The 16,373-nt window shown below is 35.1% G+C and overlaps 1 protein-coding gene across 16 annotated transcripts in view; it reads right to left on the reverse strand.

The window, feature by feature from the left end:
- Positions 1–16,373, reverse strand: part of XRCC4 (X-ray repair cross complementing 4) — a 251,689-nt gene that overhangs the window by 33,872 nt on the left and 201,444 nt on the right. For 8 of the 16 annotated variants that reach the window (XR_012015024.1, XR_012015029.1, XR_012015025.1 and 5 more), the window contains one exon: positions 537–661. Coding sequence is in view for 11 of the 16 variants with exons in the window: in XM_072793103.1 (XP_072649204.1) it covers positions 550–661 (112 nt within the window). In the remaining 5 variants the exon portion in view is untranslated. Of the gene's footprint in view, positions 1–25; positions 662–16,373 lie in introns of those variants that run through there. The other 8 variants (XM_072793039.1, XM_072793131.1, XM_072793095.1 and 5 more) reach the window with 1 other exon arrangement.

Consider the following 16,373-nt stretch of genomic DNA (forward strand, 5'->3'; position numbering starts at 1 on the left):
TACTATGAAAAAGGAAACAGCTAGCTAAATAACATATTTTATTAGGAACACAAAATCTTCAGTGCATCAACAATTTTATCATTAGATTTTCAGATTATTTGTGTACAAACTAAAAATAAATTTTATCCATTTCACAAATTAAAATGCTCATTGTTCAGAATATGAGTATTCAAAAAAGAATTGTAGACAGTTTCTTTGTCCTATTTCCAAAATCTTCCTAGACAGGATGTTAGACAGCTACCATATATAACATGTGTGAATTGAATAAGATAAATGTGTCCTTTGCAAAAAAAAAAAAAAAACAGTCTGAGATTTTATTTAATTATAGGTATGTGAATGAATAGTTTAGAATAATGTACCACTGTCATCAAATCATATCTTCATATACATGTATAATCCATTTTGTACAATGGTTTCAATTCACTGTGTATGTAATTAAATTGTAAGGTACAGTAATAGCTGCTGCTGAGCTGAAATCTTGCTTTTTTAGTTTAAAGAAATGAAAAGAAAACATAGTCTAGTGAACATCAAAGTACCTTTTTGAGACAGTTAAATCTCATCAAAGAGGTCTTCTGAACTACTGTTTCTTAGAGTTTCTAAAGACATGTTTTCAGCTGAGCTGTGCTCCTTTTTTGACGTCTCAGGTAGTGGAGGATCAAGCCTAGAGTATAAAGAAAATCAAGATAATTTTATTCTTAAAAATGACATATAGAGTAAAAGAAAATTAAGAGATACATAACAAATAAAAGTTAAATTCTATTTCAGAATTGGTTTAAAGACTCATTTCCCTATGCTGCATTAACATAAAAAAAGAGATGAAGAGAATTTAATTACTTTAACTGCTTTAGAATTAATCTGTCTCTATCCTGAACTAACAAAATTTCAAGGGCCTACAACAATATTCATAATTAAGGTCAAGAAATAAAATATCCTCTGTGTTGTAAGTCTTTTTATGCTAAGATACAGAAGGTCTCTCATTTCTTTAATAATCCCATCAATTTACATTTATAATTTACATCTTCCTTTGGCTCCCTTAAGTTCTATTAACATGCATTTTAATCTCTTATATCAGAAAATTCTGGCACATGAATTTCCTTTAGCAGTCTTTTGATTCTAAGTGTGTATATAACTAATAATGACATCACATTTTAGCAGTTGTTGATGAACATAAATGTTCACATTCACTTACTGAATTTACATCTCTTTACTTAGTACTAAATTTTATTCAGTTTCAGTCCTGGAGTTACCACATCCATGGTCTGACCTCTGTATTTATGTAAATGTTCTCTTTGAGTTGTAGGATAAAAGGCATGATGATCACAGATTGTTAACTGGATTCATAAAATGGTAAGCTGTAGGGTAATAGAGCTCAATCAGAAGGACCCTTGTATAAACTTTGTCCGTGGTTCTTTGTGGAACTTGAATAAAACATGCTTAAAATTGACAATTAGAGGTAGCTTCAGGGGCAATTATGACTAGGCTGAGTCAATGCACTAAAATTCAGGAATGCTCCTATATTTCCAACTTCAAAGGCAGAGGTGGAGTCATAGCAGCTAGGTACAACTGGAAGAGGATGGGACTTGAGGTCAGAACACCAAGATTTGGATCCAGGTCTTTTTCTTATTTAGCTAAGTGACTTTAGACAAATCATTTAACCTAACTAGACTTCTGTTTTCTCACCTATAAAACTGAGATAATACCTGTATCAGAGGTGGTCTAAAGATTAAATGAGATGTCATATATGAAAATGCTTGTAAATTCCCACAAAACATTTGGAAACTATTATTATTAGCTGCTAATACTGCATAAACTACAAAAAAATAAAGAGCTCCTGCTAATAGCTTCTTTAATTTAAAAGGATAACCAATTAAAAGTCCCCAAACATTGAGTTTGTTTAGATTATAAGCATTTCAAAAATCCAGCACCTACACTTAGTCGCACAGATTATTAAAAATGAATCTGCCACAGGGTCTTCCTTGGCCTCCTGACTGCATACAATTAACTGTGATTGGCTGCCACTAGACCTGGGACATGCTCTGTCTTATCCTGAGCAAGCCAAGTTCAGACAACATTACGCTCACAAGAATGCTAAGATGCTAGGTTAACGCATTATCACGATGACAAGTCCTCCCTCTGGGAACTTTAATGTTAAAACTAACAATAAATACGGACGCAATTATTGTAACATGTAATTAAACATCTAAAAATATATTTCATAGAAGGAGAAAATGATATAGTACAGAATAAAAGTATAATTATTACATGTATAAGTTTTCAATGCCAACTCAACACATTAAACACTTTTCTCTGGCCCTAAATGTCTTAGAGGTGCTTTTTCTCCTCCTAGCGAAATGGAGAATTCATTTTTTTCAATTAAAAAGTCAGACCTTGAGAAATCTCTGATCTTGTTCATGGTTTACAATCAGAACACAAAGATCAATCAATTTAGTTTTAAAAGAGATGGTTCCCATCTCTTTCTAAAGTCACAAGGAGCTAAAGAATTAAATTTTGACTCCTTTGTTCTTAGTGCCTTGTACATAATAGCTGTTCAACAAAAGTTTCTCAATGAATAGAGATCATTTTTTGACAGCTTTTATATCTGTGGTAAGTCAACGAGTAAATTTAGAACTCTTCTCACAACCAAAAGAAAAGTTTAATCATTTATATAAGTAGTAAATATTGTAAAAAGCAAAAAAGAAAATAAAAATGTCCATCATCCTATTTTGCATTATTTGTATTTTCATGGTTTTTATTTTTACAAAAATGGGATCATTCTCTATATATATATTTTTGCTTTTATTTTTAAAAATTTTTTAAAGATTTTATTTATTTATTCATTAGAGACACAGAGAGAGAGAGAGAGAGAGAGAGAGAGAGGCAGAGAGGCAGAGACACAGGCAGAGGGAGAAGCAAGCTCCACGCAGGGAGCCTGACGTGGGACTCGATTCTGGGTCTCCAGGATCACGCCCTGGGCCGAAGTCAGGCGCTAAACTGCTGAGCCACCTGGGCTGCCCTAATTTTGTTTTGTTTTGTTTTTCCCTAATTTTGTTTTTAGAGAATTTTTTTTACTCTACACATAAATAGTATCTTTGCATATTAAAAGATACAGATATACCTTAATCATTAATTTCAATCTGGTTGTACTAAGTATTAATCTACTGATGGATACTTGGGTTGTTTCCATTTTCTTAATGCTCTTAAAAAACAACAAAACAATTAACATCCTTAAACATGTATCTTAGCATATTTATCCCATTATTTTTTCCATGAACATGCTCATTCCAAGAATCCATGCTTAGAGGTGACATTTGAAAGCAAATAATTCAGAGAAACTGTATCTAAAGTCTTAATAAAAAAGTGAGCTAAACTAGTAATTTGAAACTTGGGAGTTCCTCTCTAATTTCAAACATTAATTATGGCCACTATAAGTCCTAACTGTTCCACAAAGAGTTTTTTTTTCAACCTTCCACATTCAGACTGATTTTCTTCTTTTCTTTGATCATGTAAAGTACCTAATGTCTACATGCTCTATTTCTATATGTAATTTTATTCATTTAACCAATATTTATTTCATATGTACTACGAACAGCTAATTTTGTTAGGGGAATTAAAGAAACTGACAAAGATATCAAATGATTGATTCCTGCCCTTGAGACGCTTTCAGTTAAACTTTTTACTTTTACTAATTTTTAAAAACTGTGTCTTCCATCTTAAAAAAATTTATAAGTAGCTTGAAGTAACTATGTAATATAATTTGCTAACAAACAGTGATTTATCCTCCTAGGAATCTCTACAAACATTGTATCAATATTTAGGATTCAGAAGATTTTTCAGATAGTTTTTGTGGGAAGCATTCAACAGGACAAATTCTGAATCCAGGGTCAAGGACTTTTATTTATGCTCCATCACTTTGAGATTTTGGTCGGGTGGCTGCACTTTTCTGGATCTGTTTCTTAATTTAATTTGTGGGAAGTCAGGATTACCATAAATGATCTTGGAGCTCTTCCAGGTCCTAAATTCTGAAAACAGTTACACTCAGTTCAGAACAGACTACTTTCCAAAACATAGGTTCTCAATAAATATCTGTGGAATAAATGAATACTGTGAATTAAAGAAGAATGGTTAATGACAAGAAGAAACTACCTTTGTAGAGTTTAATGTTGAATTATAAGGCTTTTTTAAAAATAAAGGGAGTAAGTGGAACTAGATGATGAGAGCTTTACTAAAAGATGACTTATGTTCTCAATAACACACTGCAGAGATTTCTGTTTTATTGGCTTGATTCCACACTGTATTACAACACACGCATATACACAACTGAACAGGAACTACACCTTGAATCAAAACTGCACTACCACCATCTAATTAATGATGAATAATGAAGATCAAAAACTTTCTGGGACTTGAATTACCAACATCTTTTAAAATGTTATTTCCAGTTATTGGCTCATTTTGTAAAGGATATTTTCTCAGCCTAGTTTAATACTGGTATTGCCATGGCTGGAATATCATCCTTTTCTTATTCAAATGAGAAACATTAGTATAGTTTGGAGTGAATTACTTGTATTTTGTTACATATTCGGAGAATAATATTCCTGAAACTTATCAATGTGCCAATCTGAGCAAAATGAGAGATCGGGAAAACTGTGTAGTGATTAATGGCACTGTGACACTTGAAAAATGGTTCTGAAATAAAAAACCAAAGGTCAATTTTTATATGGCCTAACTATACCTCCACACAATACACACATAAAGTTCAGGGAAATGTCTTTAGGATCTCAGGACAGAAAAGGGGTTTTTTGTTAGTTTGTTTTTTAACAGAAACAATAAAGATTGATAAGTTCAATTACATTAGAAGCATTAGAAGTACTTCTAATCATCAGTAGACACCTTAAAGAGAATGAAAAGAAGACAAGTTACAAACTGAAAGGAGATATTGCAGCATATGCTACTGACAAAGGATTACTAACTAAAACTCCTATAATGTTTTAAAAATCAACAAAATTTAAAAATGTGTGCCAAAGACCACAGGAACTTCCAAGAGAAGGGAACAGTAGGGGCAAATAAGCATATGATAATAAACTCGACTTCACTGGTAACCAAGGAAATGAAAACCAGTATGAAATAGTTTACATCACATTAGCAAAAATGAAAATGTCCAACAATAGCAAAGATCGTGGAGGACATGGAATATAACAAGATAAATTACTACTAGTTAAAGTATAAACAGTGACATCATTTTTGGGTAATAATTTAGCCACAAGTGCCCAGGTACATGGAGATGTATATACCTAGACTCAGGAATTCCACCCCCATCCACATATTCTAAAGAAACATTTGCATATCCATGTCAGGAGACACGTGCACAAGTGCTTTCATTAGTGCATTGTTTGTAATAGCAAAAAAAAACTGTGAAAACTACCCAAATGTCTTTCCACAGAAAAATGGGCAAATAAGTCATAGAATTTTCACATCATGGACTATATACTACAGCTCTACACATACATGAATCTCAGTGTTGAACAAAACTGCAAAGCACAAAAGAATGTTCATAATATGATTCTATTATTCAAAACATGCAAAGTTCAAAAGCATGCAAAACCAGACAGTATTCTTCTGTGAACACCAGTGTGTATGTATGTGTGTGTGTGTGTGTGTGTGTGTGTGTGTGGTGTCAGTATAACTGTGTAGGATATAGGTACAGAGTAGTTATGGATCTTATTTGCTCTTCCATGACTGTTCTCAGATTCCTGGGTGTGTAAGTTTGGTTTCTGTGAAGATGGTGATATAGAAGAGGGGCAAGTTTAGCATTAGGCATAAAGGGTTTGCTTTTAAACTTTAAACTTACATTAGGCATCAAGAGTCTGCACGATATGCGAATGGAGCTAGATGGTGAACAAGTCAACCATTACGCAGAGGGAGTGCGCAGGGGAGAAGATCGGACTCTATGTAGAGAGACTGCAGTCACTGCTGTATGACTGGCACCAAAGGTAAATGAATTGAAGAGAACTATATTATCAGAGAAAACAGTTTAATATAGAATTCTAGAGAATATTAAAATTGCACAGCAGACAGAAATGATTAAAAGGAGAGTGAAATGGAATGATGTGAAAGATACGGAGAGAACCAGAGAGAATGCTATCACAAGAGCCAAAGGCCAAGTTTATTTTGTGTGTCTGTGGTTTATGCTCTTTCCAATGCCACCCAAATGCTGTTTTTTTTTACACAACTTTGCTGAATCAATAAATTCACGTTTTCATCCCCTATGAATTATCTGGGAGTTGAGAAGAAAAGCGCCGAAGGATGCTGTTTATGCTTGTGATTTACCATAGAAAAGAATAAAGGCAATGTTTTCTGTTGGAAAGAGAAAAGTCTTAAACTCTTGGGCTGCAGCTGCTGTAGCAAGTATCTAACAAAATGGTCAGTTCCTGTCTGGCCACCAAAGCAGGTCATTGTAAAATAGCTGTTTCTCTCACATTGTATTTGTATCTATGTGTATACTATCAACTCCCATGGCATCCACCCATCTCATCTCTGACTTCCCCTGGGCTCAGGGTAAAGGTCAGATGTAGTACGAGGGGTGAGGTAAGGGCCATGTATTGGGAGAGAATCAGACCTGAGCACTGGCAAAGACACACATTATTTGGTAATAATAAAGGCCAACATCCAATGATCTATGTTTTAGGAGGTAACAAATCAAGCCTTCATCAAAAGGACCACAAAAAGCAGCCAAGTCAAAGTATTATGTACCTGCTACTATAAAATACCTGGCCAGCTACCATACTGACCTTAACAGAGTTCCCACTATGAAATAAACCCAATTACAGAAACATTTTTTTAAATGGAAATGTTTTAAATGTATGCTTAAAGACTCAACATCACCAGAGTTACCACAATATTTTCAAATTAAATTTCAGTATTTAAAAAATGTTTTGATCTTAGAATAAGTGGGAAAAGTAGCCTCAAATTTCTAGTTGACCTTATAAAAACCAAAAGCATATCCTAAACAAATTAACAGACTGAAGTCATCAGGATTCGGTAAAACAAGTCCTGAATGTTGTCTGGAATTCTGTGGGTCTAGACAACATTTTTTGGCCTGAAAAAAATGAAAGAAAGGAAGCTGAAACTTTCTGACAAGCAAAATGGCAATTAAAGAAATTGTGTTAGTTAATTTCAATTAAATTTCTAAAGATATCTTTTTCTAAAGAATAGGACTTTGCCGTTCAAACTTATTAAGAACAAGAAGAAAACAGAAATATGCTTCCGAAATAAGTAATTCTGATTAAAACAAAGAAAGGAGAATTATGAAGAGTGACTATACTTAATGCCAAAAAGCTTGATAGGTATTGGGAAAGAAGGATAATTCTAAAATTTCCCTATAAAAATATATATTATGAACTTGAAAAAAAAGATTCTGTGGTTCTACATAATTCAATGTCAAATGTCACAACCATTAAGACCTGTATGTCCATAATCCACAAGGATGCCAAAGTTTATGCAGGAATTTCATAATAAATTGGAAGATTTTGTTACTCTCATTGTACTTTATTCAGGTAAATTATATTACTCTGGTAATTCATCAGATGATTAATATCAGAGTCTATACCTTTGAAAAATCAATACCTGAAGAACCCTAACTAAACCTCACTTCTTCCTGTATTCGTTGCAAGTTTTGAAATGGTATAAGTGACATTTGCTACTGTTGATCTATGCTTATAAAAGTAGAAAACTGTCATCGTGGTAGAAAATGATTCTCCACAACCTTAATATGAAGACAGGCCACTGCTTATTGTGGTTTTATGTACTACAATTGAAGCCTCCCTCACTAGAAAGCTTCTCAGGGAGAGACTCTGCTTTACTAGACCTCACTCAGAAGAGTTCTAATAATTGCATGTATTAATTAATAAACAAATGACTGAAAAAATGAGGCAGACCGTGCTAACAGAAGCAGAAGTCTCAATAAAGTTAACCTGCCCAAAGCCACAGAGCCAGTAAGCACAAGTCAACGACGGAGCAAGGATACTGGCCGAGGTTTCCTCACTCCCAAATCCACACCCATCATGCCACACGGGTATATGGGAGTCACTAATTCTTACTTCTCGGGCAGAGGAAGGTAGCTTAGTGTAAAGCAGTGTGTCTCAAAAGGTAATTCTTTTTTAAAAAAATATTTTATTTATTTGAGAGACAGAGAAAGAGAGAGAGAGAGAGAGAAGGAGAGAGAGAGAGAGAGAGAGAGAGAGAGCACATGAACAAAGACAGAGGGAGAGGGAGAAGCAGACTCCCAGCTGAGTAGGGAGCCAGATGTGGGGCTCAATCCTAGGATCCTGGGATCATGACCTAAGCCAAGGGCAGACGCTTACCCAAATGAGCCACCCAGGCTCCCCTCAAAAGGTAAATCTATAAGATACTCTCAAAGAATGATATCTGTGGTCCAAAATGTTTGAAAAATATGCATTTTTCTCCACAAAGTCCCCTTACTGTTTCATGTACATAATATTCATTAAAAGTTATGGAAATTCTTCCATAAATGAATTTGTTAATTAAATTATTAAGTAAAACAAAAGCAAGGTGCAGACAAGTATGTGTAGATCATGCGTGTATATACACATATACACACACACACACACAGAATAGCTCTAGGCTGGAAGGAGTCATAAGAAACTAGTAATGGCCAACTCTGGGGAAAGGAACTTGGGCTGAAGAACAAAGATACTTTCGGCTGGATATTCTCTTAAACAGTTAAGGCTTTTTTTTTTTTTTTTTTTTTAAACCTTATACATAGATCATGTCTTTGTAAAGCACTTTAAGAAGAAAGAAGCTTGTTTACCTGGGTTTTGGAAGTGAACTTGGAAGTCGAAGCCTCTTTCTTCACTATCTCTCAACTACTAACATCCCACAAAACCAGTGTTCTCTGAACAGACTGCATTACCCGCTGCTTCCTTGAGAATACATCATCTGTTAGCCTGAACTCCAAATTTTAGTGATTTAATAATGAAGGAAAATAAAACTACAGAAAAAAGCAGACAGAACTGTACTTTTGGTTACCAAGAGAAATGGAAAAAACTACGGACACTAACACCCCGCCATGAAAGTTAGTGATCTCTAGTTTCACCACAGTGCGGAACCAGCTGTTTGAGTTTCCTGCTGCTGCTGTAACAAATCACCATAGCGTAAGGGCTTACAACAACACAGATCCATTCTCTTACCATTCTGGAGGTCTGCTGTCTGACCCAGATTTCACTGGACTAGTATCAAGGTGTTGGCAGAGCTGTGTTCCTCTCTGGAGGCTCTAGCGGAGAATTTATGTCCTTGCCTTTTCCAGCTTTCTGAGCTACCTGCTTACTCCATCTTCAAACCCAGCAATATCAGAAGGACTCGGCCTCGTAGCACAGCACTCTGACTTTGCTTCCTTCATCACATCTCCTTCTCTGCCTCTCCTCTCTCTTTCCCATTGAAGAACTGTGTGATATATTGGGCCCACCAGGATAATCTAGGATATTGAGCTGCTGTGAAGGTCAGCTGATTAGCAGCTTTAATTCATCTGCAACTCTTCTGCCACGTGATCTAACTTGGCTTTGGTTCCAGGAATTAAGACCTAGAGTCTTTGGAAGGGTGGTGGCCATTCTTTCCCCTACTCCTGACTTAATTTGGTTAGGGCTCAATTGTTATTCTAATCAATCAGCTTAAATACGTTTCAGGCTAACTGAATAGAGAAACAGGTTGTGTAAGAGGACATGCAAGGCCCAGAGCTCAAAGAAACCGTCAACCTGCCTGGAGGAGGCATCTGCAAGGTGTGTGTGATATGAACTAAAACTCCAAAGAGCCCACACTGTATCTTCTTATCCAGAGATAAACTGAACCAGATTCCCTGAGAAAGGCTGGCAACTACTATCACGCATCACCTATCCATTCACTATTATATTGAGTGCTTAGTCCATTACTGAATGCTTATTCTCCATGGGTCAGAGACCCAGAAGACTGTTCTAGATGTTTAGAATACAAAGGTGAGCATACAAACCATTCAAGGCAGAGGTAGCATCAGCCTCTGAGCTCCCATGAAATTAGACTTACAGTAACCCTGGTCTAGGCTGTGTTTAGAGGCTTGTCTACAGTGCTGTGTTTTATTACGACAGTTCTAAAGAGTTAGTCTGTTAAAGAACCATAGAAATGCCACCCTCATAGGAATGTGACACATGTGCTATCAGGCCCTTCTAAGCAGGGCCACATGCTTAGAAGGGCCTCATCCTTGGCTTGCTGTTCTATTACTATCCTGAAACTGTTAATAATTTTTCACAAAGGGGCTCTGCATTTTCATTTTGCACTGAGCCTGTAAAATATTGTAGTTTGTCTTGACCATGAATATTGAGTGACCTCAGTATACCAGTCCCAAACTGGACCTAACCAGTTGCTCAGACTTCTGGACCGATAAACAGTGGGGACTTTTTCTTTTATTTTTATTTATTTATTTATTTCAATGGGGACTTTTTAAAAACCAATTATGTACTGATGTACTGGACTCATTCTGTCCTATTCAAATCTAGTTTTGATCCTTAATTAGCATAACCACCAGTAAACCTCCTTTTTAACACTTAATATGCACCTACTTTTTCTCTCCTGGGAAATACCTGAATGTTTTTTCTTTTGGCCTGCAAATTAATGAATATGTATTTTCTTTATAAATACATACTTTGCTTTATTAGGCTTTTCCTCTTCCTTTTTTCTTCTAAAATTCTATTGTCTTTTGTTTTATAGTAAGACAACTCGATTTCTACCTTAATTAATAGGTTTCTCCATTATATTAGTCCTGGCTTGTGGACTTTATTCTCAGCGTTCTTAAAATTAACCAGTCTAATTAGTCCTCCACTAGCAAAGCAGCAAGGCTGTCATTAGTGCCATCCTAAGCTGTGGCTTATCCACCTCCTTCCCTTTGGATTTATTATCAGTCAGTTCCAAATACTTCCTGATTATTTTCCTAGGCTTTCATGGAAAAGGTGACTAAGGATGATTACGCAGTCAGACTTTTTTTAAAAAGTAGAACTATTCTGTGTCATCACTAATATCACAATAACTTTTATATAAGATGAGCTGAGTACTATATAACTGATACATAAAGTAAACCAAAAAACCACTTCTTCACATAGGATATTAATTCATCTTGGTATTATGGGTGAAATGTAAAGAGTCATTGCTCAAGTTCTGTGAGATGCTCTGTTTGATAGAAACATTTCAGAGAGGAGTCAGAGCACTGGAAGAAGGCAGATGGAAATAATCTACACAATTCTGCAGATTTTGATTCTGAATTATAAAGATTAAACTTTTCAGTTGTTTTAAAATATATAACCAAACTTAAAGTAAAGCCTAGCTGATTAGGGAGACAGAGTGTTTTAAAAACAACTCATTTTATCTCACAACTGGTAGCAATTCACTGTTGTAGATAACACAGTACAAGGCATGGAGGATGGAATCTACATGCTCAAAGTGACTGAAGAAAGACCTATCTTCCCTTTAGACCCCAGAAAAATTTATTACACATATGGTGTTATGATTCCAGTAAAAGTTCAAATGTCACCACTGAACTTTTATTTATCATTCAAAAACTACATGAAATAAACTCAAAGATTATATAAAAGTTGACTGAATCCACACAGAAAGCTATTGACTACAGTTGTGTGTTTTGTTTACATAGTTATATTTACTAAGTAAATTATATACATTTTATCATTGTAATATCTATGATTACCAATTATAATTACCAATTTTTTCAAGATTTTGTACTTAATTAATGTTTATTTTAAAGAATAGGTATGACACATGGTTTCACTAGTGTATTAGCTGATGCAAATGAATTTCATTTTTTAAAATGTCCTATGTAATCAATCCCTTAAGAAAAACATAAAAATAGTATTTTTTAATCACAATGGTCCAAAATTCATAGTGGATGAACTTTTTACACAGTATTCAGAAGTACCACTAACAAATTTAATTAAATCAATGTTTTATTAAGGCATTGATTTGATTTGCCAAAAAGCAGGACTCACTGTAGCATTTAATTATTAAGGCTTGAATAGACAAATTCAGGAAATAATATCGATTAGCAATTCAAACAACTATTGTTACCTAACGGACCTTACTTTGCTACCATAGAAGGCTATATCTATCTCAGCCTTGATTGTCTGTCATCTGAACTATATCATTAACTTTCTCCCTTCTCTTTTCATTTCTTTTCCCTTCAGCCCAGCTTCCAACTGTTGCTAATTAGTTATCTTTCTATGACACAAGTCTGATTATCTTCCACTCCTACAATGCTGTAGTTGAAACTCCCTTGGCATAGCAAATAAAGAAAGAAATCACTACACAATTTCTGGCTTCATGGCTATCTTTCCAGCTCTAACTATCCAATGCTCTTCTATACCAAACTTGTCATTCACCAAACTTCCATTGTGATACTTTTTCATGTAATTCCCTCAGCCTGAGGTCTTTTTCTCCTAAGTTCTTTACTTAGCAGACTCCCACTCATCATTAAAAGCCAAAGGGCACCTGGGTGGTTCAGTTGGTTAAGTATCCAACCCTTGGTTTCGGCCCAGATCATGATCTCATGGTTTATGAGATTGAGCCCTACACTGGCTGTCTTCAGTGGGAAGTTTGCTTGAAAGAGTCTCTCCCTCTACCCATCCCCCGGCTCTCTCTCTCTCTCTCTCTCTCTCTCTCTCAAATAAATAAATAAATCTTAAAAAAAAAAAAGCCAAATTCAGATGTCATTCAGATGTCACTGCTCTTGGGAAGCCTTCCATATTTTCCTAGGCAGAGAAATTAATTATCTCCTATTCTCCCACAGTATATCCTAAATCAAGTAGGTCATTGCTGTGTAATAAACCACGCTACATTTAGCAGCCCCAATGACCTCTGTATTATGCTCATACTTTCTGTCAATCAGGAATGTGAACAAGGCACAGTGGAGGATGGGTTGTCTTTGTGCCATGGCATTAGGGCATTAACTGGGAATACTGGAAAATGGGGCTGACATAATGGTTGGGAGCTAGAATTCTCTGACAGCTCATTCAGTCCTATCTGGTGTTTGGACTGGGAGGCCTCAAAGATCAGGACTGGCTACTGGAGAGTCTTCAGTGGCTTAGCTTCCTCACAGCACGGCAGCCTAGAGTACTCAGACTTCTTATATAAAAGCTTAGGGTCTCTAAGCACAAGGTTTCTGACCTAGTCTCTGGAAAACATACAGCATCACTTTTCCTGCATTCTGCTGTTACAAATGAGTCAAAAGCCCACCCAGACTGAAGGGGAGGAGACAGAGAAACCACCTCTTAATAGGAGTAAACCACAGATTTTAATTCTGTACATCTTTGTCACTTATATTGCAAGCAACTGGAGAACAGGAAGTATGATTTAGAATAATGTTTCATTCAGAATTTGGCGCAATTCCTAGAATAAAGAACTATGTGCATTGAAACTGACTAAAAAGTGTCTTGTTGAGGGCATCTGCCTTTTTTCTCTTGGAGAGGAGTGTGAAAAAAGCTATAGCTATTTTCATATTTCATTTACACAGAATAAAAACTATTCCCGATGAGAATGGCAATAATATAGACTTTTTAGAAATCCCATCACATAAAATAAATTTAAACTTCATTTTAGGTTCTGCAAAGAAATTTTAATTTCTGACAACTACTGCTGGATCATAGCTAACTCCCTTTCCATTGTGAAGTAACTTAACTATTTTTTCCAAGTAGTTTGGCTGTTTACAAATTTCTATGCTTGCAAGTTCATACTAATACCATTAGTTTAGTTATACCCCCACTTTACTGGAATGTTTGGGAAGGGAAAGTTGTGGTTAAATTAATGATGTTTCAATCCTCACGGCTAAAAGCCTCACCAGCGAATGCTGGCCATGTTCTAAGTAAACACATATTCAGAACCATACTTGTTAGTGGAATTTTCTATTAAGATTCACTGAGTTATAGTTTAAGCTTTAGGAATGTTAGTCCATCTAAACCTCCTCTATCTGGCTATTGAGAAATGACTAGAAAAAATAAGTAATCATACTTTCCTTAAAAATGCAACTGAAAGTCAAAGGTAAAATAAAGTCTTCAACTCTATGCACTCTTTATTCTAAGAAGAAATGTGATCCCTGTTAGCAACAGGGAGTTATCACCATCAATCTTACCATCAATGAGCAATGAAGAAGGAGAATAAGATTTCAAATATCAGAAACCATAAAGAGATATTAAAATGTTGAACCAAGAAATTCTAACACTTGTTTGGAATTAGAAAAGCTGTCATCCGTAAATTCACACAGTCCCAAAATATAAGCATGAAAACTGAACAGGCTACAAACATGCATGGAAAACAGTCAGTTAGATTCTACAGTCTGATCATCATTTCCCTTAAAATATATATAACCGCCAAATTCCCCTCCAAGTGTTATTGGCCTCTATGGATGGGTAAACAGAGAACATTTTAAATTAATTCATTTAAATTGCTGTCCATAGCGCATTTTTTTTATTGTTTCAGTAAAAATAGGCTCATCTGACACACTATAAAAGAAAAAAGATGTTTGATATGTCCTCTTTTATCACTGGACAGTTTTCTGCAACTAAGAAACTTGGAAGTGACTAGAAGGAGCAATTAAAAATCCTATTTGTAAGATCACAAGTTTCTAGAAAGCAGGAACGAACCATGGTTCTGTGTGTATAGTTTAACTCATCCAGAACATTTGCAACTAAGGAAAGAGCTGTTTTCTTTAAAAAGTTTCTTTTTCAACTTAAACTCAGGACACAAATTTTAGAAATGTTATAAATAACAGATTTTCTCAGGTCATTTCACTAAAACTACCAAGTCTATGATGAACAAACTATTAGTAAGTAGTAATGAATGAGAATAGTCAACACAATTATAAAAACCTGTTTTTCATACTTTTCTTACTTCAACCAGTATTTTCTCAGTACAAGGCATTATGCTAGCCTCTGAGATAAATAAGTAAAACATAACTCAAAACTCTGAAAATCTCTAGTAAACAAAAAGTTTAAAGAATTAAGTATAATATGCTGTGATGAAGGACATAAAAATATTGATTTAGAATATTAAAAATTATTTTATGTTTCAAATCCAGATGTCAGGAACGTATCTTTCCTTACAGAAGGCTTATTTGTATTTGCAGTTATATACATAAAAATTAACACATTACACATACAATGCTATTTGATGCTTACTACATGGTAATTTCCCATAACTCTTAGATACTTGGCCATCAATGATTAAAATTCTTACTCATAACAGCCATAACTGGCTATAAAAGTTAAGCAACTTTTCTCATAAGGAAATGGAATTGAATGCTATATCAGAACACTGAATACTTAAGGGAAATGCTTATTTATATTCATGGGAATTTTATTAAAATAAAGATAAATGCTATTAGATACCTAGACAAACTCAATCCGAATATCCAACATTTGGGCGGGGGGCGCTAAAAGTCTACTTCCACATATGAATGTCCCTTCTAGCTTCAGAATTTCAGTATTGTATTTTTAGGACAGAAGATCATAGTGCAACTTTTAGGTTGCATCCAAAGACATGAATTCTGGGGACACTTGGGTGGCTCAGTGGTTTAGAGCCTGCCTTTGGCCCAAGGCGTGAACCTGGCTGGAGTCCCAGGATCGAATCCCACATCAGGCTCCCTGCATGGAGCTTGCTTCTCCCTCTGCCTGTGTCTCTGCCTCTCTCTCTCTCTCTCTCTCTCCCTACCATGTCTCTCATGAATAAATAAATAAAATTAAAAAATCTTAAAAAAACCCCAAAGACATGAATTCTGTATTACCTACTTTCCTTATTTTGAGTGTTGAATCATAATCAAATAAATACTCCTTAAGTGAAATAGTTACTACTTAAACATTTGGTAAGAAGAAATTATGAGTTTCCCAAATCACTTCTTAGGATGACTTGGTTTTCAGAGTACTTGGGGTGGCTCAATTGACTGAGCCTCTGCATTAGGCTCAGGTCATGAGCCCTACAGGGGGCTCCCTTCTCAGTGGGGTGTCTGCTTCTCCCTCCCCCTGTTCTTGTGCTCTCACTCACTCTTACTCTTTATTCTCTCTCTCTCTCAAAAAAAAAAAAAAAAAAAAAGGATGACTTGGTTTTCAAATTCAGAAATTCTAATTCTTATATTAATCCCAGTGGATGCAAGCAACAACAAAAAATATTTACTTTTTGGTATATACAGTAGTATACATGTAATATATAATATGTAATGTGTATATTACAAAACTTCAGAGAAATAGAATAAAAACTAATATTATCCTCTGTCCATTTACCTGTTGATATTTTCATGTAAAATCATTTTGGATTTATATATATATGTGTATATATAT

This window comes from Canis lupus, chromosome 2, assembly GCF_048164855.1.
Source record: "Canis lupus baileyi chromosome 2, mCanLup2.hap1, whole genome shotgun sequence".
Classification (NCBI taxonomy): Eukaryota; Metazoa; Chordata; class Mammalia; order Carnivora; family Canidae; genus Canis; species Canis lupus.